The sequence below is a fragment of the Dendroctonus ponderosae genome, unplaced genomic scaffold, assembly GCF_020466585.1.
Source record: "Dendroctonus ponderosae isolate FM_Combo_2020 unplaced genomic scaffold, Dpon_F_20191213v2 Dpon_F_20191213_2, whole genome shotgun sequence".
In the NCBI taxonomy this organism is placed as follows: Eukaryota; Metazoa; Arthropoda; class Insecta; order Coleoptera; family Curculionidae; genus Dendroctonus; species Dendroctonus ponderosae.
In genome coordinates this window covers 9,707,900-9,733,406 of record NW_026018165.1, presented here as the reverse complement: position 1 = coordinate 9,733,406, position 25,507 = coordinate 9,707,900, and the positions used below count along the sequence as shown (strand labels likewise).

Sequence of the window (25,507 nt, the reverse complement as noted above, 5' to 3'; positions counted from 1 at the left end):
AAATGTAATTTAAGATTTTGTTTCAATCCATTCGACTCGAATCAATTAAGAGACCATTAGCAGTTTTTTTTTGCTGAAACGACCCAGGAAAGTAAATGTGATTATCATAAAGAAGCGCGGTGTTAATGAAAACTGTTTTTAATCCTCAAACTGTGTTTTTTTACAGATGAATTGCGCTTATATAATAATTTTCTTGTAACATTTCTATATTGTTTGCAAATGTGATTAGTAGAGATTAAAATTACCAATAAGTTCGGTCTCTTCAAATCCAGAAGCACTGATTTTATTATTCGGTGATTGACATTGAAGATTAAGCGAAGTAGATATTGTGCTTTATATCGGTCCTGTTCAAATTTTCTTGAATTACAGTCTGGTCTTCATGCATTTTTTTCTTTTTTTTCTTTTGCGTTATATAATTTATTTGAAATTGCGTGTGGTTCCAAATCGGCTTGGAGTGAAATTGTACCTTTTTTTTACCAAATTATCGTGATGCTACTACGCAATGTAGATTAATTCTTTAAAAAGCCCAATTTATTTTAAAAAAAATGATGCTAGATGATGTGATACCAATTCGGTATTCTGTGTCAAGTAACAGTAACAACCCTTAAGGTATAATGTTAGGGATTAAATAAATATCCAGTAATAAATAGAAAAAACGTGTGAAGTAGGTATATTCCCTTGGCGCAATGGAAAACGACAAAGATTCCAACTTACCGCAATTGTTTTCTCTTAATTATGACCAACTAAAAATAACACATCAATCCTCAACTCATTTTATAAATCAAGCATTGAATTCCTGACTTTCTTTTAATGATTAAATATAATGTTTTATCGGGTAATCTATTGTTAGCATTTAAACAAGTGATCTGGCCTTTGAAAACCCCAATACGCGCCTCTGTTTTACCCTGCGCGGGAAAAGTGGTTTTAAACAGGCCATTCAGTTTGGGATTTTTCTAATGCAGTTTCCTTGTCTTCTTTCTTATACTAATAACATTGGTGGGTTGCTATTTATGTGTCTGTCTACACGTGCGTGGTGTGGAAATGTTAGAGTGCGTCTTTAATATTGATAGGAATATTTTCCGCCAGGTAATTCGACTGTGTGTATTGTGTGTCTTTTTTTGTATTTAGACCAAAATTACTCCACTTATTCTATTTTTAAGTTTATATTTAACGTATTCCATTGAAAAACTTGTTAAATGTGTTAAAAAAATTCATTAATATTTTACGAATACTAAGTAAATAAAATAGATTCAGACATATTTGCTTTGGTCAATTTCGAATTATGCGTCCAATTTTACAATATACCTTTAGTGATGGTTTTGAGATCGTATTAAATGCGATAAAACAGTTGTGCGTTTTTATATGAATATGCACTCTTTTTATTTATTTCAACTGTAGCTTGCCGCTTCAAAGTTGAATGGTTATAAAATTTACAATTGCAAAATCTCGTTTTTACAGGTTTTTATCAAAAACTTAGGATGTATCAACTAATTTTTACATCAGCTTATTCTTATCAATATAATTTAATAGATTTTATATTATTTTACCGGTTTTGTTCCGTGTTACACGGGTCAGGTTGATTCAATCTTAAATTGTAAAATTATTACCCATACCTAGCTTTCAATACCCTCAGGAATTAAGAGCGACGATCTTTTTTAAGACCGTCGATCCAGTCAGTCACTCATCTTAGCTTTCCATTGGCGTTCTTATAAATATTTTTCTCTGATAATAGTGTTTTTCCACTTTTGCCAATCGTATCCTCTTATTTTTATTACAATTATTCTTGCCGATGACCCTTTTTACAGATAAATCGATGTTTAAAAATCAAACTGAAAGTAGGAGATTAATTTTTAATTTGCTATTAATATTTGTTATTAGTTTATTTTTCGTAACAAGACACATTTTTAACGTTTGCCGCTTTGTTTTCCATTTTAGGCTATTTTTGCTCAGCGATTTGCCTGACCAAACAAAACAATTCTAGTTTATTTTCAAGTTAAAATAAGGAAATACCTATCAGTCATATTCACTTTATTTATTATTTGCTAAATATTAGAAAGTCGTCAGCGTCGATATTTTTCACAGAATAGGAGGCTAAATGAATAACTTTCCGTTGGAGCAAAAATATAATTTTTGTTTTGAAGACTAAGCTTATAGTCATGCGGTTTTTATGTAAGAATCACAAAACATTCGAACGCTGCACAAAATATATTTTTTTTGCGTATTATTTTTAAATTACTTTTTTCTTGTTAAATTTCCGTCTATATGGACATTTTTCGTGCGGATCAAATAAAATTTGATTAGTTGTTTAAACTTTTGTAGAAATAAAGAATTTGCCCAAATTTGTTAAAAGAAGCACCAATTGAAACAGCACATAGGAAACAATAAATTCGAATATTCAAACTTGATTTGGACTCCGCTCCCGTCGGAAGTTCAGATATTCGGCCTTAATCTGATGCTTTTACGCAACTGTTATTGAAAAACATTTAATCCAGCTTCCTCATCTACATCTATCTAGAAACATTCTAAATATTTGAGTTTAATGGCATATTTATTGTCCACCTACAATTTATTAGTGTTGGTTAATCCTCCATCTTAACGAGTTATTCTTCTGCATTTAACAATTTAAATAAGAAATAATAAGATTATGTTTGTGCACAAAACGAAGCATCTGAGCCATTATTTATAACAAATATATCTATATTTATTATAAATAATATTTTAAACAAATTTGTTAAAAGATCGTCACCAAAATCGTCGTTCAAATTTAATGCTGTTATGAAGTCGGAAAGCGATTATAATGAGAATGCTGAATACTGCCGAAATACTCGTGGGAAATTACTGTATAAAGAAGATATTAATTAAAAAATTATTAAATTTGCCGATTAAAAGACTATCAAGACCACTGAATTAAATAATTGCACTTTTGTTAGATTTTCAGTATTGCTATTCTACTAGCTGTATTGCTGGAAATCTTTTCACATGTTTTAGACCAATATTCTCAATAAAGCTTGTTGTTATAAATTTTTGTTGTAAATTGGGAGTTTTGAGTGAACGCATTCACCATTGTGTGTTCAAACGCAACAGAGTGACAATATTTACTCCGCATGATTTGTGTTGATAGTCGAAATATTTCATACAGTTTTTAATATAGAAATTGTAAGGACATTTTTATTATTGCAAAATAAATGACGGCGCGACTACTGGAATATTGCAGACAATTAATATAGAGCAATTACAATTATTACTCGTACTCGTTTTACATTTAAGTTTATGTATAAGCTGACAAATTTTACTCTAATTCAATTTTTTTTTTGATGCAGGGATATATTTCTGCTGGATGTGTACATACTTTTTCTATATTTCCATATTTTACTCGATTTGACTAGTACTTAATGAACAATGTTTTTATTTTAGGTTCGAACTGCTGTGTTGTGAAGTTGCCATTGATTACCTCGGATTTGTTTACTGACGCATAATATGTTCAGTGGAATCTCAAATATCCGACTATTCTTCTGTTAGTCAAGTAAGTATTGAAAACTAATCATTGTGATAGTAATTTTTGCTTTCCATCTCATTATGCGTAGTTCGTTATTTTGTATTAGTGTATAATGAAGTATAATATCGTACATTTATTAAGCAAAAAATTCCCTTCGAAATTCCCTAGTCGCTTTTCCTCCCTCCCTCCCTCCCTCTCTCTACATGAACTTATCTGGAGTAAACCAGTTAGAAGCACCCTTAATGCAAAGGGCCAGCTTAGACCATGCAGTGAATTGTAGCTTGAAACCTAAATAAAAACAGTTTCATAAAAATGTGCATGTCATGTTTGTTTATATGATGTAAAAAATAAGCATTTAGTAACAGACCTTAGACTAACCGTCACTGTCACTAATTTATCTAGTTCAATTGGAAATTACAACGAATTGTAGTCAAAGCTCATGAATTTCATTAAAAAGGCAAGCTTGCTATTAATTAATTCCAGTCTGTAGGTAGTAGGTAGTACTCATTAGAAACCAAACACATTTTAAACGTTGTATTGAGCACAATGCTATGCATACATTATCTGTTTTCAATCAATAACTAATAGTTTCACCCAATCTAAACTCTGGAAAAGACTTGAAGTAAACCGTTGAACCCATTTAAAATTTTAATCAAGCCTGCAAAAGTGGTATATAGATGAATAACATGGTGGATATATGGGCGAACTATGTACATAAGGGTGGGGAGCATTCGGTCTCAAGCCCATTGGTTGATGTGGCTCAATACGATATTGAACGAAACTGACTGGGCGTGTCTTAGCTTCCTTTACCTTACTAAGATCATGATTTAACAATATTATTTGCTATTATTTTATACATTTATGTTTAGGTATTACAGTTGATTTTTAATGTTAGTTGTTCATATTTGCATCGGTATAGCATTTGAAAACTTACTATAATTGTTTGCTAAATAAATCAGTTGACCAAGGAACAAAAACTGTGAACTTTTACTTTTGTGTTAATGTGAAACGACGTCGACGTTCGCTAGTTGAAGATCATTTTATATTCGCTCATTAACCAACGCAACATGTTATTCTCGAACGTTAACCGTAACATATAACAGAGAAATTCACAAATATTTTCAATGCAAAAATATTTTTATTCAAAATGATTGTGATTATATTCCTCAGTAGTCTGATTTCGTACATACATCTTTCCGTTGGACTTACTTGGAGAATTAAATGGTAACTGCAGACAAAAATTTTATGTGAAACAATCTGGCAGACTGCCATAAACCCATTTTCCTGAGAAGTGAAAATATTAACCAGGTTCAGCTGCCGTTACTAGTGCGAACATAATACACCGCCATATATGTATCTCAGGAAAGAAATTGGCAAATATTTTCCATGTAAACATATTTTGCTTCGGTATTGTTAAGAATTATGTTAGCATTACCGTCTTACTCCACACATACATCTTTCTGTTTGAGTTATTTGTATATTTTGATTGGTCAACAGATGTAATATCAATTCCACAGTTAAATCCTATGACAAACAATTGGTAAATTGCTGTAAATCCTTATTTTTTGGAACGTTTTTCGTCATTGTGTTTGGGGGATTGTATGGTCTGATGATGACTCACTCAGCCAGTAATAAAGAACCGTAGAATTATAGTATTCATCCAGTGAAGTAAGATGCACATAGGAAACATCCTGTAGGTATATAACAACAATCAAAGCTGCTTTTGCCCCCACTGTGAGATATATAGACTTCGATCGAAGAGCCAGGACTTTTGTCTGACTACGCATTTCGGTTACTCCCTACCACTTCTACTCCTGTGCTCGTTATATGGAGGCGCTCAGATATTAAAACTGACAGGTTTTCATATTTGCTTTATTAAAAAAATCGTATTGTGTTGTGTCCTAACAAGCTTAAAACTTCTCATCGGGTTCACTACTGGTATTCTATACAATGAGGTACGCTTCCAGCAAGGTGTTGCATGAGCCTTGTGTTAATATTAATCTTATATATGAACTCATAACAATGCATTATTTTTATTATATAAATTTCAGGCATGCATTTTTTATTTTTGGATGTGTTTATATAGGGCATCTGCCCCTCGGGGTAATTTCATTGTTTGTCAGCATATTAATATCCTATTGATGGTCTCATTTCATATTTTCCGCTTGAGTCCATTCATAATACTCATATTTCATTGTGTTCTGGGTAATATTATACCTATGGGCAACTTTTACCTGGGCTCTTTTAGTTCTTTGGCATCTTATTGTTAATTTGATGCAATTATTTTTAAAGTTTCATTATATTCTGGTTCCTATTGTTCAAGTCAAATCAATATGGACGTTAAAATTCGTTCTACGCAGCTTTTTCCAAAGTCAAGCTTCATATTGATCGAAGCAAGTCTTCAACGACTAAAAAACTTGTTCATTCATTTTGTTGCTAAAGCCATTCTTAACCATTAGGCCTTATATATGCTGAATAAAACTACCAAGTTTATTGAGTATTTGATAGTTGACTTTGAAGGCGTCCGCTCCATGGTGATTGCGTTTTCCACCATTGCCTCCAACATTTGCCTAGACCTAGTTTAAATTTTAGCATGCTGTAAATGTCTTTTTTTTTCAGTTTTCAGTACGATGCTCCTGACATTGCCTATGCTTAAGAGTGATACAGTCCTAAGTGAAAACTGTCTTAGCCTTGCGAGAAGGCTACTTTCAACATGAGTAGTAAAGATGATGAACCTTCTAATGATGCCACTTTCCATGAAAGTTTACCGCGTCCCCCCGTTCCCGGGAAAGAGCAAAGCCATTTTGTATCGGATTGGGGCCCTCCAACACTTAAGCAAACGACTACGGAGGACGCCATGTTTGTCAAGCCAAGCTCTCCCACCCCTCTACAGAATTACGGCTCTGCTTCTAGTAAGTGGAAGTTTATTTCTTAAATTGAAGCACTTTTTTAAATGATTTTCGTTTCTATTCTATACTGAATTATTTTCATATATTTTTTAGACCCAACGACTTCCTTTAAGACAGCGTCTTCCCAAAGTCAGCCTTCCAATCCTTCTTCGGATGCTGCGACCGTTCGATCACCTCCTGCTTGTTTAAATTGGGCCAAATCCCTCCACTGTTTGTTCCAGGATGCAGAAGGTGTCAAACTATTTCGGCAGGTTAGTAAATTGTGCTTTTTTCATTTATCTGCTACATTGAATTTGCACAACTTGACTATAAAGTTTAAATTTTTTGCTTTATTAGTAATATTATAATGAAAATCTGGTATCAAATTCAAACGTTCAGTAAATATACGTATTTAATGCAGTTGTATTTAACCTTCTCTCATTCGAGTGCATAAATAGTAAGCAAATATTTGAATAGCTGAATAAACAATATATAAGGATCAAAGACGCACCGAAAGTTCCTGAATAATTTTTGTACATATTGTCGAATAATTTTGTTTTGTTATCAACAAATATGTATGTGATCCTTAATGAGAAACAAACCTGGTTTGTCAAGAGATGTATTGTTTCCTAAAACTCGTTTACTGAAATCGGTGTAATAGACGCCTGTGTTGAATTTATTATATATTTTTTTATTTTCAGTATTTGGACAGTGAGTGCATCCAGCATTCAAATGCCTTAAAATTTTGGTTTGCATGTGAAGGGCTACGTAAACAGCAGGAAGTTGATAAAATTATGCAGCTTGTTAGAGTGATTTATAGGTAAGTGAATTTTAATGTTTCCGGAGTATGTATTCCCTTAGCTTAACCGACTTCAACAAGTTCATCAATTAATGTATTGACAACGTCACATATCTAAATAACCACGCTCCTGTTCAAACTCATTCGGTAGCATCAAACGGCTTATAAATTACTTTAATGCACGCCGCGATATTGGATAATTGTTAGGATTTTTTGATAAATTCTAATCTATGAATATACCGGCTGATAAAGATTTCCCGCACTATTTATTAAAATCTGGTATTTAGTGTTACTTCATTTATTTTGTATTGAAAATATCAGCACAAGTTCAATTAAAATGTGTATAATTTGCCATTTAATATAATAAGGTGACAATTATTTAATGTGGTGGTGCAGACAGGTATTCTTTTTATAATATGATAAACCCAAGTTAGGCTGTTACGACGAATTGATAGATTAATTAGAGGAAATTAAAGGATTGTTAAAAATTTAGTTTTTGTTCATATTTGTCTAAATTGTCGATTCGCCATTTGATGTGAATAGACTACCGCACGATTATTTTAGAGGCTTCATTTCACTGAGAAATGGTTTGCGTGACGTGTTTAAAGCGAAAACTCTTATCCACAATAATGGACGAATGTTTAAAAAAATACGAACTTACATAATCTATCAACTGTGAATGTTGTGTTATTATTTAGGCATCTAAAGTGGACATTCGCAATTTTCATTCTATTGTTTTAATAACATTTTTTTTTAATTGCAAATGTTCACTTAATTCATTTTCTTTTACATCGCTTCTCTTATACGGGCTGTATTAAAATTTGAACCCTCTTTAGGTACGTTTTCTGTTCACTATCTTCGATGCTTTATATTGAAAAATTACCGATTTATCTGGGAATATCTTTCTGCTTTATGATGTGGACATATTTTTGCTATTTTGGATTGTTTTTATATGAAGCTTTATACCCGTAACGTGTAAAAATCGGTTTTAGAGTCAATAAGTAGAATTTGATAATATTTTTCATTCACTTGCCCTCTGATCTTGCGAATCTGAATTGCAAGAAATATTTTGATTGTCAGGCATTGCTCTTTGGTGACTAATTTTGCTTTCATCATAATGTTTTTTTGCAAAATTATTATAACAGATAGATGCATAGATAAGATTGATTTTGGAAAAATAAACGAAAAAAATTTCTTGAATTAAAAATATTTTATAATATTATTTCTTTTTAGGAAATTTATTTTAAAATACACGCTTCCCATCCCTGAGGATGTCCGAGAAAAAATAGGAGATATTGTAAAATCTTCCGAGTGCCTTTATCCTCCAGTCACGCTTTACGATAGCGTGCAAGCTCAAATTGAAAATTTACTGCTGACGACAACCTACCCTAACTTCCTTAAAAGTGATATGTACCTGCAATATGTAGAGGTGCAAAATTGTGCTGATTATATTGAAAATAAGTTTTTTAATTTATTCAACGTTCTAGAAAGCGCAAAATTCGATGAGTAACGAGAGTACGAGCGAGTTTAGCACCGACTTTTCGAATCTAGCCAGCGGTGTTGATCTCTTGCCTACGTTACATGAAGATGTTGAGTTAGTGACGAATCCAATGCATATGTCGTATACTTCAGGTAACTTGCAAACACTCTAAAATATTTGGAGTTTTATATGGCATTCTCTGTTTTAGGGAGCTTAAGTACTGGATACCATACTCCTAATATTGCAGCTTCTCCAGTGCGCCTAACCAAAGATATCTTGTTATGGTCCCAAAAGCGTCGTGCAGTTGACCGTTCCAAGTCCGAAACATTTGCTAGGTAATTTTTGGGGATGTCTATCGCTCTGCTTACAAGCTAATAATTTTTAGCTTGCATTATGGTTACAATTGATTTTTTATTTCCGTTTAAGGACCATGAAGTGATTTATTTTAGCATGCTATTTCAGGAGCATTAATTTTATTATCCACTATCAAGTTATATATTTTGAAGTTTTTGTTTACACCATGCTTTGGCAGTCTGATGCATTAAGCTGATACGACTTTTCTTTTTTTTGCGCTTGAAAATAGTTTGTTTGCTTATCGTGAAACCAGCGGTAGTCATGCGCCATACAATTCCTACAACCCCGTCTCGAGACAAGATAGCGAACTACATAGCATTAGTAGCCGTAGCTATTCAGATGCCAGATCAGAGTCAGACAATCTGTCTCTTACGGATAGTTCTGTGTAAGTATGAATTAACGTATCTTGCCTATGGTTATAGAGGAAGTATTCTCAGAGTTAACGGTGTTGTGAGCGCTAATACAAGGAGTAGTAACTTTAGTATTGCTTCAGTTGTTAATAAATGTATGTTTTTACGTCGAAATAGTTCTATGGGTATGTGTATTGAGGTGATGGCAGATGTACTCGGTTTAGTTAACTAATACCATTTTCAAAAAACGAAAGTTTGCCAAATTGATTGACGTTGAACGTAAAATGTGAAACTAGGCGATGTATTTGTTGAGTATTCAAGTGAATTTTCAAAAGGGCTTCAATTAATTGCCGGTATCGTCTAAATAAAGTGTTTTGATTTATCTGCTGGTCCTTTTCTTCGCTTTTTATGGTTTTTTGACTTTGATTGGTTGTTTTTTGGATTGATTTTTTCCAGTATTCATTTTTTTTTCTCACGCAAAAATGATTTCATTTACCTTAGTATGATTTCATTACCTGTATGTCTTTTTTGGTGGCGAATAAGCGTGTTTTTTTCGTCTTCTGATCTGCAAAAAAATCATGCCTTAAATGCCTAAAAGTTTTCATGTAAATAAAATCATTTATGCACGAGAAAAAAATTAAGTACTTAAAAATGAGGTTTTCGTCTTGTTGACGGTTAATTTAATATTATATATTATGTCAAAAAGTATTAAAAACAAAAGTTTTATACTTTTTATTATCTACAATTCTGCCATTGAACGTTTTCCGATAGGATGTCACGGTCTGCCGCAATATGCAAAAAAAACGTTTTCAACCCCTAAACTGCATCCGCATTGCCAGTGTTTTGGTGTTTAGATTTTATTTTTTCTTTAAGTTGGAATCTCAACAACATTTTCCACCGGGTCCCTTGCCTTACTATTTTTTTACTTATTATTTGAAATTCGGATCGGCATTAGCCTCTAATAACAAAATAACATAATAATACAATAAAACACTGTGTTCCATTAAAAAAACACACTTTTATCTTGCATATCTTTGTGATCTCGATATATTTTTCTACGTATGTGACTTATACTCAGAAATGAAAAAACATAAAAAATGATTATCAATTGAAAATGTACATTTTATTAACATTTCCAGCAATAAGGAAGCTAAAGATCAAGTTGAAATCAGCAATTTTTTATTTCAGTTTCAATCTCATTCATAAAGAAATTAACAAAGGATATATTAAAAAAGAACCTGCCCTTTACGTTTTACGTTACTACCCTTTGCGTAATTTTCGATGTAAATATTTAATGACGAAAACATAAGTTTGTGTTTACAAAGCTTAAAGATGGCTAAATTCTAAATTACAGTGGGCAAAAACCGACGAAACAGAGTCGCTTATCATAATATTGCCGCCTAAGCAATCATGCCAGACTTCGGCAGATATTAAGAATTAGAATTAAAGAAATTGGATATTAACTTATTAACTTTATTAAATATATTAATTATTATAAAACGTAACAGTTGCCAGTGCACATTGGTCAATTTCGGATAAAACATTATAATTCTTACAGAACTATTATTCTTGTCCAAAATCGAGCTTCTGTCACCCATAATGATTTGTCGATATGTGGTACGGTTTGGGAAATAACCCATAAAAACTCCCAATTTTGCCCATTGTGCTTAAAAAATAGTTACATGTTGAATCTCCCATAGAAGCTTTCAATACAAACACAAAGCGGTTTAGAGAATTACTTATAACATTGTGATGTTTTTTTAAATGTAATGTTCAACAGCATAATAAAGTAGACCGACATGCAGCATAGATAGTTTTAAGGTAGGTAATTGCACGTCGTAATTTCCAGTTAGTAATGCATGTATTTACTAAACCGAACTAAATTTTTATGTCACACCTAGACACCAAACGACACAAACTGTTTTTTTATATAGCGACGGACGACCATTTGGTAGAACTTCACGACGTCAAGCGGCGCTTAACAGAGAAGGCCAGATGAATCAAATAGTAATTCCCCGAACGCAGCGAGTCGATAAGTCTCAGTGTCAACCTATGGATCCTGATAAGTTTGCGTCCATGCTAATTGAGAAGTTGGTAATGGTAAAAAAAGATCTGGACGCTCAGGAACTACTGGAGAGGAAACTTAGAGAAGTAAGAAACTTCCTGACTGTTTAAAACTTCATTTTAAAATGGTTTTTGTTTCATAGGCTGGTTCACTGGCACCAATGAGCGAGCAAAACATACGGGAGAAACTTCTGCTTGACGATGAAAACGATCAATCGATTTTGGACGATCATGTGTCCTTAGTCTTTCCAGATACTCCAGCCCGATCTCCGGGAGTTACTTCGCCGCATAAGCAGAAGTAAGTAAAGTCACAGCAAATAGTATTTTTCGATACAAGGGCGAAAAGTGTCGTTTTTCGAACGAGGGTGGCGTTTGAGACCCGGGGCGAAGTCGATGTGCGTAAAAGTAAAGCAAATTAACATTAACGAAAAGTGCTTCTTTATGATCATCGCTTCTGATCGAAAAATGGCACTTTTAGATTCATTCGAATAAAAATGATATTTATTTGATTTAACAATAATTTATTTTGCAGACATTTGCATCCATCTCGTCGAAGGAAGGACGGTTCGATATTCAGCAACGATTCGGGTAACGTGCAGGACTTCGCTGAAGGATCAGAACATAAGTGCGGAATGGTGAAGTCAAAAAGCATGCCAGAATATTCAGAGGATCGATTGCTTCGAGGTGCCATTGGAAGGAGGTTAGTAGATTGTTACTTACATATTGTTGGAAATATCTAAAGGAATTGAACTAACATTACGACCTTGTTTGTTTTCAGACCGGCGACCAAGAAAATATTCACCGATTTAACTGATAGCGGAGTTTCTGTTGTATCTGACGGACCGCCAGCCAATATCCCAATGAAGGACAGTCGAGTTGTTGCGTGGTTGATGTCCGGACACAATGAAATGTCCGCAAAGCAACGGAGCGGTAGTTTCAGGACTAGTAGTGCCACGTCTCCCATTTCAAACCGACATAAGAAAGGTAGGAAATGCACTGTTCAAATTTCGCATATGTGACTTATTCTTGTTTTCAAACCGACATAAAAATGTAGTAAATTCACTGTTCAAGTTTCTCATCTGTGACTTATTCTTTTTTCTAAAGGATTTGGCTCAAGGTCAAGCTCTGTGGAAAGAACTAGTGTGACAAGCGCTAGTTTAGCTGATCCATCCAAGGCTACAATGTCAACTCCAAATACTTTAACGCAGTTGGAAGAGGCTAGAAGACGACTGGAGGATGACGTTAAGGCGCGATCGAAACAGAGGTAGAGCTTATTTTCGATAAAATTATTACCCGTTTTTTCTATTTTGGTTATTGATTTTCAGATCGTCAGCAAACCGACATTTTGTCGATCTGGCTCAAAGCAGTCAATCTACTTTGAGGAAATCTCAAAGAGGTACTAAACCGTCCTTACCTACGGCGCAAGCTAATGATGAACAACAAATCACGGTGGTGTTTTCATTTTGCGATGAGCAGTTTCCGTATAGAACAAAAATTCCTGGATCACAAATAACGTTGAAGCAGTTCAAGGAATATTTACCTAAGAAAGGAAATTATAGGTAAGGAAATATTACCTGCTATACACTTCAGTAATTTTAAAATCATACAGTTTAATGTGCATATTTTGATCTTTTTTCATTTCCTAACCTTTTGTCGAATTAAGGAAAACGTTTGATCTATCATGCGACGGTTTTTAAAAATAGAGATTATGAAATATTTAGATGCATTATACATACATCATCTTCTATCATTACACCGGTAAAAAATCGTCGAATTGCCGTTAGAATCCATAGTGTGATGGTTTGTTTGGTGTCGAGTTTTCATTTCTTTCTTCAACAAGTTTCATTTTTTTAACGCGTTCTGTTGTGGGTTTTTCTTATCTGCGATCGTTAGCCAGACATTTTATTTATTTCATTTATTTAAATTTAAAAGCTATGAGAGCTAAGTGTAAGTCATTCAATGCCTTTTTTATACAAGTTGCAAAAAACCCAGATGCAAATATGAAAAAACCGAAATATTAGAAAGTACCAAAAAATTGTGAAATTTGATATTAATCTACCAACGACGCACCCCAAAATAGTAACGGGTGGAAAAAGTAGCTTGATTTGAAAAAAAGTTCAATGATTTCCAGCGAAGATTATATTCCAAGATTCACAAAGAAAGAAGTGTAAAGTTCAAGAAACTTGAAGCGTTTGCAGACTTGGCGATGGCTATATACATTTTAAATCATCAATAAGCTTCAGAATTAGCTCATGTTGAACCTTTTCCTTCATTCAACTAATACATATTTCAGACTTTTTTGTGGTCTTTATACGTTATGAAATGTAAAACTCATACGAAGTACAGTTTTCAACGTGCTAACCCCTTATTTCATTTATTGCAGATATTTCTTTAAAACTGTTTGTGAAGAGTTGGGTGACCAAGTCATTCAAGAGGAAGTGTGCAACGACTTGGATACACTTCCTTTGTATGAAGGGAAAGTTATGGCCCAGGTTAAGCCTCTTGACTGATGTGTTAATAGTTGTAATAGGTATTTTAGTTGCTAGATATAACTGTTTACTTAACATATACATTTTAATTCACCCAACATCACACATGCGTCGGTAGCCTAAAATTTGTTCCGCACTCGCAACTATCATAAAAATGCTATTTGCTAATCATAAAAACTACAATTACCCAATTGAATAAAAAACGATTTTTTTGTTATTAATTATTGTATAAATTAAGTACGAAGTGAATATTTTATCGGTCTAATTTGCCTTTGTGTTATAGTATACTAGGTCGAACAGGCAATACCTTTGAGAACACAGACTTGTAGATTATTGGCGGTTTTTTAAGTTCATCAGTAATCTGGCCTAGTTGCAAGCTGTATTAGAGACTATCGGCAAAAATTTGTAGTATTTACTTGCCTCTATTTTTTTGGTTCCTAAGATAATCAATAATAATTGATCTGATTCCACTAGTTAATCCTTCAATTGAATGTAGTGCATACATGCAATTTCTTCCCACGTGTTAATTTCTTCTTCAGTAATAATTTTAAAGTGCCTTAAAAATAATATGAAAATTAATTTTAGTATTTTTTGTAATATAGTTATTTCTTTATTTATTTGACGTTATACATAATTTTTTTAAATTATTTTTTGTACATATAATTTAGTAATTGTATAGACGACTTAATAATAATTATTTTTATATACTTGCAACGGTTTTCAAAGTAATGCAGTATTCTAGCTATTAAAGGTGTGCCATATACAGTGAAAGCTCTAATAAGCGGATAGTCACAGTTCACAAGAAATGTCCGGTTATGGGAGGTGTCCGCATAATTGAGATGTATTTAATTAAAAAGAAATATTTATTTTCAGATTCTTTATTGCCTACATATGTTTTATAACATTTTTCAACATATAAACTTATTGTGCCGGATTATTAACATATTCTGAAATATTAGTTTGGCGCGTTTTTTGAAATCTTTGTTGAGTTATGCAATGCTGAAAATGGGTTTCAAGGTTTTTAAGATGTTGAAACGCACTAAAGTCATCACTTGAAACTATTTTTAAAAGGGAAATTGTATTTAAGGCATCATACGATTTTATGAGTGAAGCATCAGGTTCAATTGTCAACGTTTCTTCTGATTCGTCATCATCACTACTCATGAAAAGTTCAGTTGTGGCAAGGTATCAGGATGAATGAAAATGAATGAAATGAAAGCATTTTGTTTTTCGGAGCCATATTCACAAACACTTTATGTCGCGCTCACAAAAGGCTACCCGCTATTTGCGCTACGACGGTTCTATTTCAAAAGAAACTGGTTCCGGGGTTTTCCAATTATTATCAATTTATTTGAAACGTATATGGTTCGTTACAACTTGCCTTTTTATTAAATAAAAACTAACTTCTAAAAACTGTCAAGAGTAACCAAACGGAGACCTTTTCTACCTATTCTGTTAATAATAGTTATTATCATGTGCTCGAAACTTAGTTAATGGCACTACAATCGATGAATAAAGCAAGTCAAGTCAAAACATCTAAAACGGGGAACTACGGAATATGTGAAGGAATTCCCCGATTGAAAATCGCTTATTTTTGATAATGGTTTTATTCGTCGACTGCGTTTTACAGCTTCGTGGCCGCCTTGTAAGAGCTTTTCAACTCCGTATGATCATAATAAGATTCGCGTCCGATTAATAGAATGTCCGTTTATAAGAAAGTGTTTTACATTGAAAACCATATGACGAAATTAGGGTCCAAGAAAAATGTCGGGTTCAGAGCGATGTTCGCTTATAAGAGCTGTCCGCAAGTAGAGCTTTCACTGTAATCCAGTTTAATTTAAATGGTACATCTGGAAGGTGTAGTGGAAGAAATTCACTAGTTGGTCCACAGCAAGAAAATTGACAAGTTGAACAAATTCAGTGTTTTTAACTAAATAATTTGTGGCAATTAGTGGAGTAAGTGCACGAAATATTAAGTAAACTTTTCTTTGTCGGCAGAAATAAAAGTTAGTATTTCGTACTTTTGTTTCCTTTAGGAATAACCTACTAAACACTAGTCTGAATAGGGAGCGATTCAGCTAGTTGATTTTTTCTTGTATACCAATTACATATTTAATTTTTTTGGTGACTCACAGCATTACAGCAAAAAATATACTGTTTACTTCTTCGTCGATCTTCGTAATGTTGCAGAGCGAACTTCTAACAGAACGGGCCTTTCTTTAGTGCTTGGCATGAAAGAATGAGCTCGCCTAACCCTGTCCCCTAAAAACTGTTTTGGTAAGTACTGTCATTTAAATAAGATTTCACATTGTAACACCAACAACGCAACTGTTATTTTCATACATATGCAATTAGTTTCTGAGTGACTCCCGTAAATAACCAGTTAATTACCTTCTCTGAGAACGGGGGCATATTGATACAGCTTGGCTTCCAGAAAATCCTTTTTTCCTTCGGATAGAACAATTTTCTCTCGCGCTTGTTTCAGTTCGTCATCTAAAGCGTGCCTTTCTTTCTCCAGCTGTGCCAATCGCTGTTCTGCATCTAGCGATGATTGGCGATAAAAAAGTGAAAGCTAATTGCGATAATTTCACTTACTTCGCAATTGCTCCTCTTTTTCCCGTTGTCGTGCCTCATATTCCTGACGCTTAATTCGTTCTTCATCGAGAAGCATTTTTTGCTCACATTGAAGGCGTTCCAGCTCGTCTCGCTTTTCCCACTCTTCTGCCAAAACTCTGGCTTGGAGAGCTCTAACTATCTCTTCGTCTCTGCAAATAATAAGAGTGTTCGAAAATGGTCCGAAATAATATTGTCTGTTACCTTTTTGCTTGGGTTTCTTCTTCTAACAATTTTTCTAATTTTACTTTAATTTCCCCGAGTTCTCCTAACTTTTTCGAATCTTCTTTAACTAAAGCTTCCAGTTCTTTTGCTTGACCCTCAGCAGCTTGCCTAGCAGTTCGTTCTTGTTGCAGTTGAGTTCTGAAATACGCAATTTTTTAATACTTCTCTAAACGCTATTTCTGCGTAAGCACTGAAAAATTACTTGGCTTGTAGCATTTCCTGTACTCGTCCTTGACGTTGAATTCGCCTTTTGGCAACTTGCAATCTTCCATAAGTTTGGTGTCCACCAGAATGATCAGCAGCCAATTGAAGTGCAGAAATCCATTGAAGTCTGGTCATATGGTCAGGAGCGCCTGGATTAATAGCATAAATTCAATGCTGTCCAGTTCTTGATGTTAACGGCTATTCGCTTCAACTTCTTACCAAGTTCAAAATTTCTTTCTGGCGTATGCAGTATGATTCTGTATCCAGTTGTAGCTTCCACTCTACTGCCCACCTCTATTGGCAAAGCACCGCTTTTGTCTTTTTCGGATCTATTTTTATAATAACTTAGCTCTGAGGGTCTCAGAACAAACCAAAATTCTCTCATGCTTGGAAAAATGTATCCTCGTTTCGTCAAATATCTGCAATTTAATTACTCGATAATGGTCCAAGTACAAAAAGCAACTAGATACCCTTTCTTAATGACGTCTTCGACTATTTTCTGGTAAACATCGATGATCGCTTCTTTAATCGCTTTGCTATCTTTAATACCAGTGAGGCAACGTGACTCGATCACGGCAATAAATGGAGTTAGGCGCACATTGCCCATAGATATGCTCAAACTGGTAAAATCGTCTTCATCGAATATGCATCCTAGGGAACTTGTAACTGTTTGTGCTATACTGCAAATCTGCAATTATTTTATTGCCAATGACTTGAATTGGGGAAGTTGAAAGAAACCATCAAACCTCAGATGGATGAATCAACACTTGATAACTATGCTCAGTTTGATTGTCGGGTACTAATTCGGCCAAAACACAAAATATTCGGTATAATTGAAAAACAGTGTCGTCTGTGAATACTTTATGATCGCGTTGAAGGTACCGTTTTCTGCAAACCAACCAACAGACCTACAAAATAATTGATAATATTGATAAAATTGATAGTATTTTCTTTAGTTACCAACAATTATTAATGCCTTAAATTTGTATTAGTATTATTTTTTGTTTTTAATAGCGTTTTTCATATTTACCTCTGCGATTCGGCTTTCATATTCCCTTAGCTCTGCCAACGGGAGTTTGGCAGGCAAAGAAGAAAAAACTTCATTTTGTAAGTAGAATCTGTATTGATCAAAACTGAGACTTAATGTGCTTCTAAAGTGTTCTAGTCCCTTTTCAACTCCATAGAGGTCTAATAGCGTTCCTATATTTGCTGTGAGAACCTAAAATTACTTTTTTTTTAATATGCATATCAAATTTTCGTTTTAAATTGTCTAAGTTTTGGCTTCACAAAAAAATCAGACAGCTCTAACAAAGCATACTATCGAAACAAGACACACCTTCAATCACACAGAAACTAAAGTCTTAAAATCGGAATGCAATACAAGGAAGCGGAAACTTTACGAAACAATTGAAATAATTAAAAATGTAACCAGCATTAACTTTAAAACAGACACTAAACATTTAAGCATTATTTACATTCTGAGTTAATTAGATTTTATTTATATATTTATAAAAAAATACAATAAAGTAAAATAAGTTGACTTTTTCTGGTTGTCTCCAGTCAGAATCAAACATTCACCTTTGCAAATAGTTCAGTCGACATTATCTCTTAGCATGGAGAGACCAGAAATTTGATTTTAATATTTTAAATTCGACAAAATTTTAACGTGTGACCAAAAAAATAATAATTTGTGTACCGTGGCATGTGTGTTGGATTGCGTTTGGGCTGACGTGAAATCGTGTCTTAATTAATTCATGTGAGTGAAATCTCTGCTCTTTAATGAATTTTAACCTTGGTATAAATATTAGGAGTTTGTAATAATTCCTGCAACAATATGCTCTTCAAGAACAATAGGTCTGTTAGAGATAGATTTTGCATTCTCGTTTTCCTTACAGTATCTGTAATCCTGAGGAAGGCAGCAGAGCACGGTCGAAACGTTGGAAAATACAGAAGTTTTGAACATTTTGAATATGGGTGTACATCTAGCTTAAACCCAAATTTCCTAATTAGGACGACATCCCTAAGAATTTATAAATTAATTATAATAATAATAATATTAAAAAAATTTCAATATTTTTCTCGTACTCCCCAAGGGAGCCTCTATCACTCCTTAAAAGGAATGACGCCAATTTTGAATCACCCTGTATATGTATTTATGTGTTTATATATGATATAAAATTTAAGCTGTGGTTACACTTTGCCAATTTAACCGGTTGTTTTTGGAACCGTCTCAGAAACCCGAAAACGTGGTTCGCAGCAGCACAGAACCGATGCGACACGTATTTTCTCAATAGTTGTTGTCCCTTTGAATTTTTTATTTATCATTTTATATTAGTGTTGCTAACAAGGACCTTTTCCAAAAAAAATGTCCTATAGCTGATGCTATTATAATTACTTCAAGTGACTTTCGCATCAAAATACATTATTTATATTCAATATAAATTCAAAATCAGATAGGGATAATGATATGAGATTTTGTTCGCAAATTCGTCACAAATTGCATTAAATGTAAACATTGGACCATATGCAGCCATTACATAAATAAAAAGAGTCATTAATTATAGTCTGACAGGAATTTCTCGGTACAACCTTGACATACACTCGGGGTCTTTTTACATGAATATTTTAAAGGCGAACCTGTTAACGTTTTTACTTTTACAACATACTTATCGCACTATATTTGGAAAATACTTGAAAGCAACATCTGCCACTTAGCCGACTTACATCAATTCTAATTCAATTTTCTTCTCATTAGGATTATTTAATACTTATTCAATTTATTATGATTAATTTATTAGTTAATTAATCAACTTGAACTACACTTTCGAAATGATGTAAATGCAAGGCAAGCCGCTTTCCTAGTAGTAGGGACAGTTTGATTATAGAAATTTGCTAAAATAAACCGGGGTATTAAACAGACATTTAATACAACAATATAAATATTTCTATTAAAGTATCTGAGATTTCTATGTATTTTAAAGAAGTTAAATATGCGTTGCCATAGATAGATATGTGTAACGGATTCGTCATCATTGGATCGCCCATAGAATCCCATATAAGTTCGATTTAATTATACCTCTTTTTGATATTATCTCTTATGATCTTTTATGGAATGCCCAAAATCGTTTGATACTTTCGAAACTTCTTTAATTATGCATACACAATTTCAAAGCATTTTAAATCATACTTTGCAAGTAACAATGGTGATCTAGTAAGTCTCAAAGGAAGCTTTTTTGAATTTTAAAGATTAATGATGAAAGTGGTCATAACATTTCAAAATAATCAACAGCAACTATTATGATATTATTAATATACGAATTAAATAAAATGTTTTACATACATGTTTTAAATATTAAGTTCATCATTAAATGAGTAGAGATATATCAAATGTAGTTTCTTATATTGAGTCTATATCTATTTCAATATTACAAGGTCAAAAAGGAGCTAAAAATTTAATTTGCCTTACAATTATATAACTCACTCTATTATTACTTGAACTTATTGTAGTAAAAACCAAGCAAAATGAACTTTATTCGACGTGCTAATTATTGTTTTCGGTCAAACTTTGCCTCCAAAACCTCAACCACTTTTAAACTTTGTTACCGGGCGATCTTATCTTTTTGTTTTTTTGAATTTTTAAAGCCTCCAATTGAACCAATTAAATTATCTCCCCTAGTTTTTAAATTAAATAGTTTTAATAATTGTAATGATGATACACAATACGCAATGATGAAATTATTTTTGGCTTTAGTTGAAAAAGGGGCAAGTATTATAAAAAAAAGCGCAAAAATCGAATTGATTGTGATAATTTTGATATTGCATAGGACTTTTGTTGCAAGCAAGCTCTAAAATAAGGCAAAGTTCATCGGCTGTTAAACTGATATTCTGACCCACAGTTTTATTATGATACCGCAGCCGAAACGATTAAAACCAATTACCTTTAATTTGGACTTATTAACAAGCCCCGTTTGGTCCTGTTGCAAAGCTTTGAACGCTAGACAAACACAATTAGTAACATTTTCCAGTAATATCGACATATTACGCGTATTTTATTGTTATTAGTCACAGAACAGACAACTTTTATGTTTTCGCCGCAGTACGATACCAGCACATTTTCGAAATGAGCGCGATAAACTGATTAAGAAATTCAACAGAAATGTTGAGTCGGCTTACCGACAATTTGACCGAGTACCACAATGTATTTGTCATGATCGTAGGCGGGTGGGACAACATTTATAAGAGATCTGAAAAGCGACTGTGCGATGATAAAACACCTACTTTCTTATTGTCTTTAAGCCATAGAAGCAAAACTTGTTAGTTTGTTATTATAATTTAAATTGAATTTTGTACGATTTTACAAGAGAATAGCTAAAACAAAGTTTAAGCTAAACGTATGTGAATTCGAAACCTAAAACTTTCAACAAAGTTTTTTACTCAAAAGCAATGAAATCAATAACAACTTTTGCTCTTCTAGCTCTACTACATTGGGTCCGATTTCAGGGTTTATTTACAGCATTGAAAAATTATTATAAGTGCGGTGCCTTTTGAATCAGTCTGATTTTCACCCTTCTATGTTTTCCAAAATTATGAATTAGTCTAGTCAGATTAGACTTTAACAGGTCTGTTTCGCCTGTTGGGTAAATGGATGAAGGTAAAAGATTAATGGAAGTTGTTCGGAAGCATGTCAGAATAAAGTGATTTGGAACACTGTGGAAATACATATATCAAAGAAAGTCCGAAAACCCGTTTTTGCGTATAACTTTTGAATTAATGATGCTACTTAATAATACATACAATATGACACAAACTAAATTAAAATCCGTTCATAAAGTTTTTTTTGAGACGTCGGAGAGACTTCTCTGAGTGTCTATTTTACTCGTAAAGTTATACTGCTACTGACAATAAAGGAAAAGTTGATTACTGAAGAGTAATCTGGATAATAAACTTTCCGCATCGATTACTTAATTGCTATGATTTTTTATACAGTATATTTATATAGTATTACTGATAATTAAAAAAATAAATTGGTACAGCTGCAGATTTCGATGTTTAGGCATGTTTATCTTGATCACTTTTTTTTGTTAGTATATTTTCTAAAGTTTTAATGAATATTAAATTTGGCTGCCAAGATGTTCCTATATCGAAAAATTATTTTCGTTGCGACGTCTCAAAAAAAAAATTAGAATCTGGCAAGAGCCGTTTTTACATAGCAAATAGGAATGAACGAAAAGTTATGAATATTTTAAGATAAAATTTATACCACTTATAAAATGTACAAAGACCTTCAAAAAAGTTATAGTATGATTTTTTAGAAGCAAAACTAAATTAATTATAGAAAATTTAATAAAACGCTAAACATTTTTTTTTGCTTTTTAAGTAAACAAATGAACGGATTTTAATTGATGTGGTCTCATATTATAGGTATTTTTACTATTTGAAATAAAGTATTGAACTTTTTATTAATAGCATCAACGATTCAAAAGTTATGCTCAAACAACTTTCGCGCTTTCTTGTTTCAACAACTACTTCCATAGCAAGAAATCGCGTGAAAACTATTGTCCCAACATTCTGACATCCTTCCGAACAACTTTTACGAATATTTTACCTTCAGCCATTTAGTGTCTAGAAAAAATGTAATCCGACTGAACTAAATCTCGGACGACTATTTTTGCGTGTATTGAAAAACCCCAGAAAATGGAAGAAAGCCAATTTTAGATGTTCAGTTACTTGATCTCCAGTATGCATCAATTTTCCTTCTGTGCACTGCATTAATTTTCCAGATTTCAACCCAGATGAATTTGAAAATCAGTAATCAACCTCATTTTAGTTATTTTTAATTCGGCGGCTTTTCCAGGTGTTAAATAAACTACTCATAAAAGGAAACTTCGACTTCCCGATCTTCTCATTTTTCAACAAAGTTAAATTTTTGTAAGTATTAACCGGCTATTGGTTAAAAGTGACGAATATTATTAAAAATGAGCTGTAATTCGCTTAAGTACTTCGCTATCAAACATACTTTCTATAAAATTTATCAAGATAATACAAAAAGCGTTTTACTGGCAGAAAAAAAACAGACCGTTTGATTTATGTTTATGAAATGTTTTAGATTAGCTGCTAAATAAATAAAAATATTATCCGGAATTTTTAATGTCTATAAAATATAAATCTATTGGGCTTATAGGCGCGTAATTCTAGGTGTAGGAAAGTGAAAAGGTTTTTCAGGAAAAATCAAAGCCACGTTAACATTGACCAACGTGATCCCTTTTAATGTTCTCATACAATTCCGCTTTTAATATTATTTAATCTATTAAAAAACGTCTCTGTAAGATACCTTGATGAATGTCTTTAGATTCCTCATGTAATCTATTGCACTAGGAAATTGATACTTTTCATCTACTAAGTATATTAAGTAATATATAACTATGTAGTCAATAATGAAATGAATTGAGTTATTTTTCATGCTATTATTCTGTTTTATTGTAAAAATGAGATATATTAAGAGACTGTCCTAAATAATCAAGAGCATTACACAAAAATATAAATTGGAAGTTGAAAAGACGCAAGAACGGCGAGACATGGAAATTACAGAGGAGGAATTAGTGACAATGAAAGTTTTTTTAAAACGCAGCATTTGACAAAATTCACATTTCTTCAGAGATATGGATCTGCTCGCAAAAAATCACTTTAAGCCACTTGTAAATATACATTTTAGGACCAAATATTATAAAATCTCGAAAAAATATGACATATTTGTAAAATTAATTTTTTGTCTTCAAATCAGAGATGGAAATTGAGAGCAAAAAGTAGTAAAAATTCTTACAGTTGCCTTATTAATTTAGAAACAACTTTAACATTGATACTGTTTCCCAACACCATGTACTTTTGCCTGTTACTGATATCTTGTGGAAAAGAAAACGTTTCAGGAAAGCCCATTAATTTGGCAATCTCATGCGGAGTGAAAAACCGTAGGTTTAATGATTGGGCTAAATCCAAATAGTCGTTACTAGCAGGGTCCATACGACCTAAATTTGCTAAAGTTTCGAATACAGTCTCCTCGTCAAGGTCTGTAAAAACACTTCCTGTCCCTTCTACAAAAAGGAAAATTGTAGTACTTTTGAAACAATATTTCACCTGGACTTCCTTACGCATAAATCGTCCATACGCTTTTGTGAAGCAACACGACTTTCTAGAGGTTCTATAACATATATCCAATACTTTAAGTCGTCTCTTTAGAGTGCTATCATGAAGTCTAAAATTGCAGTCTTCCAGATCATCCTCTAAAATGTCCTGTATTGGAAAGCACGAAGATTCATTTGTGTGGCTTGGAATAATATCCATCTAAAAAGCACCTTAAACTATCTAATTAATGCGAAAGAACTGAGTTAAAAAACATGTTCTTCATACCACAGATTCTCGGGTTTCAAACTGGAACTTCTCCGGTCGTTTTTTGGCTAAACAATAATATCGTAGTCTGCTATTGGGGATGCCGAATTGATACGGCGTGAGAAGAAACTCTTGATATGTAAAGGAGTTTTCGGTTAAAGTTTTGATTAGTAAGTTCCTCATCTCAGACTGTTCAAACCCTTTAACATTTTCTATCAGTACGTTTTTAATTGCTAAGTCTGGAAGCAAATGCAGAATGTGTTGGAAGGAGTCAGACCGAGCGTCCTCCATATCTAGTTGTTTGCCATTTCGGGTAAAAGGCTGGCAAGGGGGCGACATGAGAATCGTATCAACTTCAAGCTGATTGATTGTATCAGCAGTTAGACCTTCAATATTTAAGTTCAACAGTTTGGTATCGGGAAAATTATATTTATAAATGCTATTTGCTGTCGTGTTGATTTCTACCGCCGCTTTAATACATCCTGGCTTTCCACTTTCTGAAATAATTGTATATTGTGATGTTTATAGGAATAATTCCAGATCCTCTATCGAGGATCCGCAATGACTGGAATGTTTGGACATGAAAATTATTATTTCAAAATCAATACAAGTAGTTCAAGTAATTATATTAATAATTAATATTAATAGCCATTTGATATAAATATTTCATTAAGTGTAAAATGGGTCTCCCTAACGTAGATATACCTTTAAAAGCCATATGCATTCCTCCAATTCCACTATACAATTCTAATACTTGCATTTGTTCTCGTTTAGTTAGGATGCAACAGGAACACCTCAAGACAAATATTTAAACATATTTGTTTAAATTTGAGCTTTTTAAAGTTGAAAGGTTATGTTTGATTGTGGTTTGATTCTGAAACGATTGAGGTTAATTAGTTGCAGTTGCACACATAGTTTGATAATCTGTGGTTACACAGACTAGTTCTTGTCTTTATCTATGGTTTAGTAGAGTCGGCCATAGATAAAGACAACGTTAAAAAACACTCATACCAGAGACTTGTCTCTGCTCATACACACAGAACATCTACTACCTATATATATATAGAATATACGGACTACCTAAACTTCCTAAAAACAACATACCATTACGACCAATCGTCAACAATATAGCAAACTTACAACTTATCCTCTTCTAAGAAAT

At 33.0% G+C, this 25,507-nt stretch overlaps 4 protein-coding genes across 11 annotated transcripts in view; 2 read left to right on the top strand and 2 right to left on the bottom strand.

The window, feature by feature from the left end:
- The window catches only part of LOC109538975 (axin), a 34,503-nt gene extending 18,565 nt beyond the window's left edge, over positions 1-15,938 (top strand). For 2 of the 4 annotated variants that reach the window (XM_019906454.2, XM_019906455.2), the window contains 15 exons: positions 3,415-3,523; positions 6,116-6,408; positions 6,499-6,656; positions 7,086-7,204; positions 8,417-8,612; positions 8,671-8,815; positions 8,872-8,998; positions 9,247-9,402; positions 11,302-11,518; positions 11,575-11,729; positions 11,964-12,131; positions 12,210-12,415; positions 12,536-12,695; positions 12,757-12,990; positions 13,815-15,938. In XM_019906454.2, coding sequence (XP_019762013.2) covers positions 6,210-6,408; positions 6,499-6,656; positions 7,086-7,204; positions 8,417-8,612; positions 8,671-8,815; positions 8,872-8,998; positions 9,247-9,402; positions 11,302-11,518; positions 11,575-11,729; positions 11,964-12,131; positions 12,210-12,415; positions 12,536-12,695; positions 12,757-12,990; positions 13,815-13,941 — 2,367 coding nt within the window. In that variant the 5' untranslated portion in view covers positions 3,415-3,523; positions 6,116-6,209 and the 3' untranslated portion in view covers positions 13,942-15,938. Of the gene's footprint in view, positions 1-3,414; positions 3,524-5,402; positions 5,452-6,115; positions 6,409-6,498; positions 6,657-7,085; positions 7,205-8,416; positions 8,613-8,670; positions 8,816-8,871; positions 8,999-9,246; positions 9,403-11,301; positions 11,519-11,574; positions 11,730-11,963; positions 12,132-12,209; positions 12,416-12,535; positions 12,696-12,756; positions 12,991-13,814 lie in introns of those variants that run through there. The other 2 variants (XM_048663761.1, XM_019906456.2) reach the window with 2 other exon arrangements.
- On the bottom strand, positions 13,992-21,215 carry LOC109538976 (switch-associated protein 70). 3 transcript variants are annotated; one of them, XM_048663762.1, is made up of 11 exons: positions 20,901-21,192; positions 17,993-18,181; positions 17,709-17,870; positions 17,433-17,650; positions 17,182-17,381; positions 16,961-17,111; positions 16,738-16,896; positions 16,516-16,685; positions 16,312-16,461; positions 16,054-16,182; positions 13,992-14,476 (listed from the first exon to the last, which is right to left on the bottom strand). In XM_048663762.1, exons 1-10 carry the CDS (start codon positions 20,997-20,999, stop codon positions 16,079-16,081), a joined length of 1,602 nt encoding a protein of 533 aa, XP_048519719.1. In that variant the 5' UTR covers positions 21,000-21,192; the 3' UTR covers positions 13,992-14,476; positions 16,054-16,078. The 3 variants fall into 3 exon arrangements, with proteins under 3 accessions (XP_048519719.1, XP_019762017.2, XP_019762018.2); XM_019906458.2 differs by lacking the exon at positions 13,992-14,476 and having other exon boundaries at positions 15,246-16,182; positions 20,901-21,191; XM_019906459.2 differs by lacking the exon at positions 13,992-14,476 and having other exon boundaries at positions 16,081-16,189; positions 20,901-21,215.
- LOC109538978 (axin) overlaps positions 18,513-25,507 on the top strand; it is a 12,126-nt gene continuing 5,131 nt past the window's right edge. The window contains exon 1 of the mRNA XM_019906464.2: positions 18,513-18,718. The gene's annotated coding sequence lies outside the window, so the exon portion shown is untranslated. The remainder of the gene's footprint in view (positions 18,719-25,507) is intronic.
- On the bottom strand, positions 23,202-25,481 carry LOC109538977 (tRNA (cytosine(38)-C(5))-methyltransferase). 3 transcript variants are annotated; one of them, XM_019906460.2, is made up of 5 exons: positions 25,450-25,481; positions 25,051-25,219; positions 24,367-24,842; positions 24,108-24,300; positions 23,202-24,050 (listed from the first exon to the last, which is right to left on the bottom strand). In XM_019906460.2, the coding sequence occupies exons 2-5, from the start codon at positions 25,103-25,105 to the stop codon at positions 23,779-23,781; spliced, it is 996 nt and encodes a 331-aa protein (XP_019762019.2). In that variant the 5' UTR covers positions 25,106-25,219; positions 25,450-25,481; the 3' UTR covers positions 23,202-23,778. The 3 variants fall into 3 exon arrangements, with proteins under 3 accessions (XP_019762019.2, XP_019762020.2, XP_048519720.1); XM_019906461.2 differs by lacking the exon at positions 25,450-25,481 and adding an exon at positions 25,357-25,394; XM_048663763.1 differs by lacking the exon at positions 25,450-25,481 and having other exon boundaries at positions 25,051-25,301.

What these genes read in the sequence shown, in the direction of transcription:
- LOC109538976 (XM_048663762.1), bottom strand. Translation starts at nt 20,999, where the DNA reads ATGTCGATATTACTGGAAAATGTTACTAATTGTGTTTGTCTAGCGTTC. An exon ending in GAAGACGTCATTAAGAAAGG is followed by an intron (nt 17,382 to 17,432) that starts GTATCTAGTTGC and finishes ATTAAATTGCAG; the next exon opens with ATATTTGACGAAACGAGGAT. An exon ending in AAAAGAGGAGCAATTGCGAA is followed by an intron (nt 16,462 to 16,515) that starts GTAAGTGAAATT and finishes AATCATCGCTAG; the next exon opens with ATGCAGAACAGCGATTGGCA.
- LOC109538977 (XM_019906460.2), bottom strand. Translation starts at nt 25,105, where the DNA reads ATGCAAGTATTAGAATTGTATAGTGGAATTGGAGGAATGCATATGGCT. An exon ending in AATGCATATGGCTTTTAAAG is followed by an intron (nt 24,843 to 25,050) that starts GTATATCTACGT and finishes CAATTATTTCAG; the next exon opens with AAAGTGGAAAGCCAGGATGT. An exon ending in TTGAAACCCGAGAATCTGTG is followed by an intron (nt 24,301 to 24,366) that starts GTATGAAGAACA and finishes GGTGCTTTTTAG; the next exon opens with ATGGATATTATTCCAAGCCA.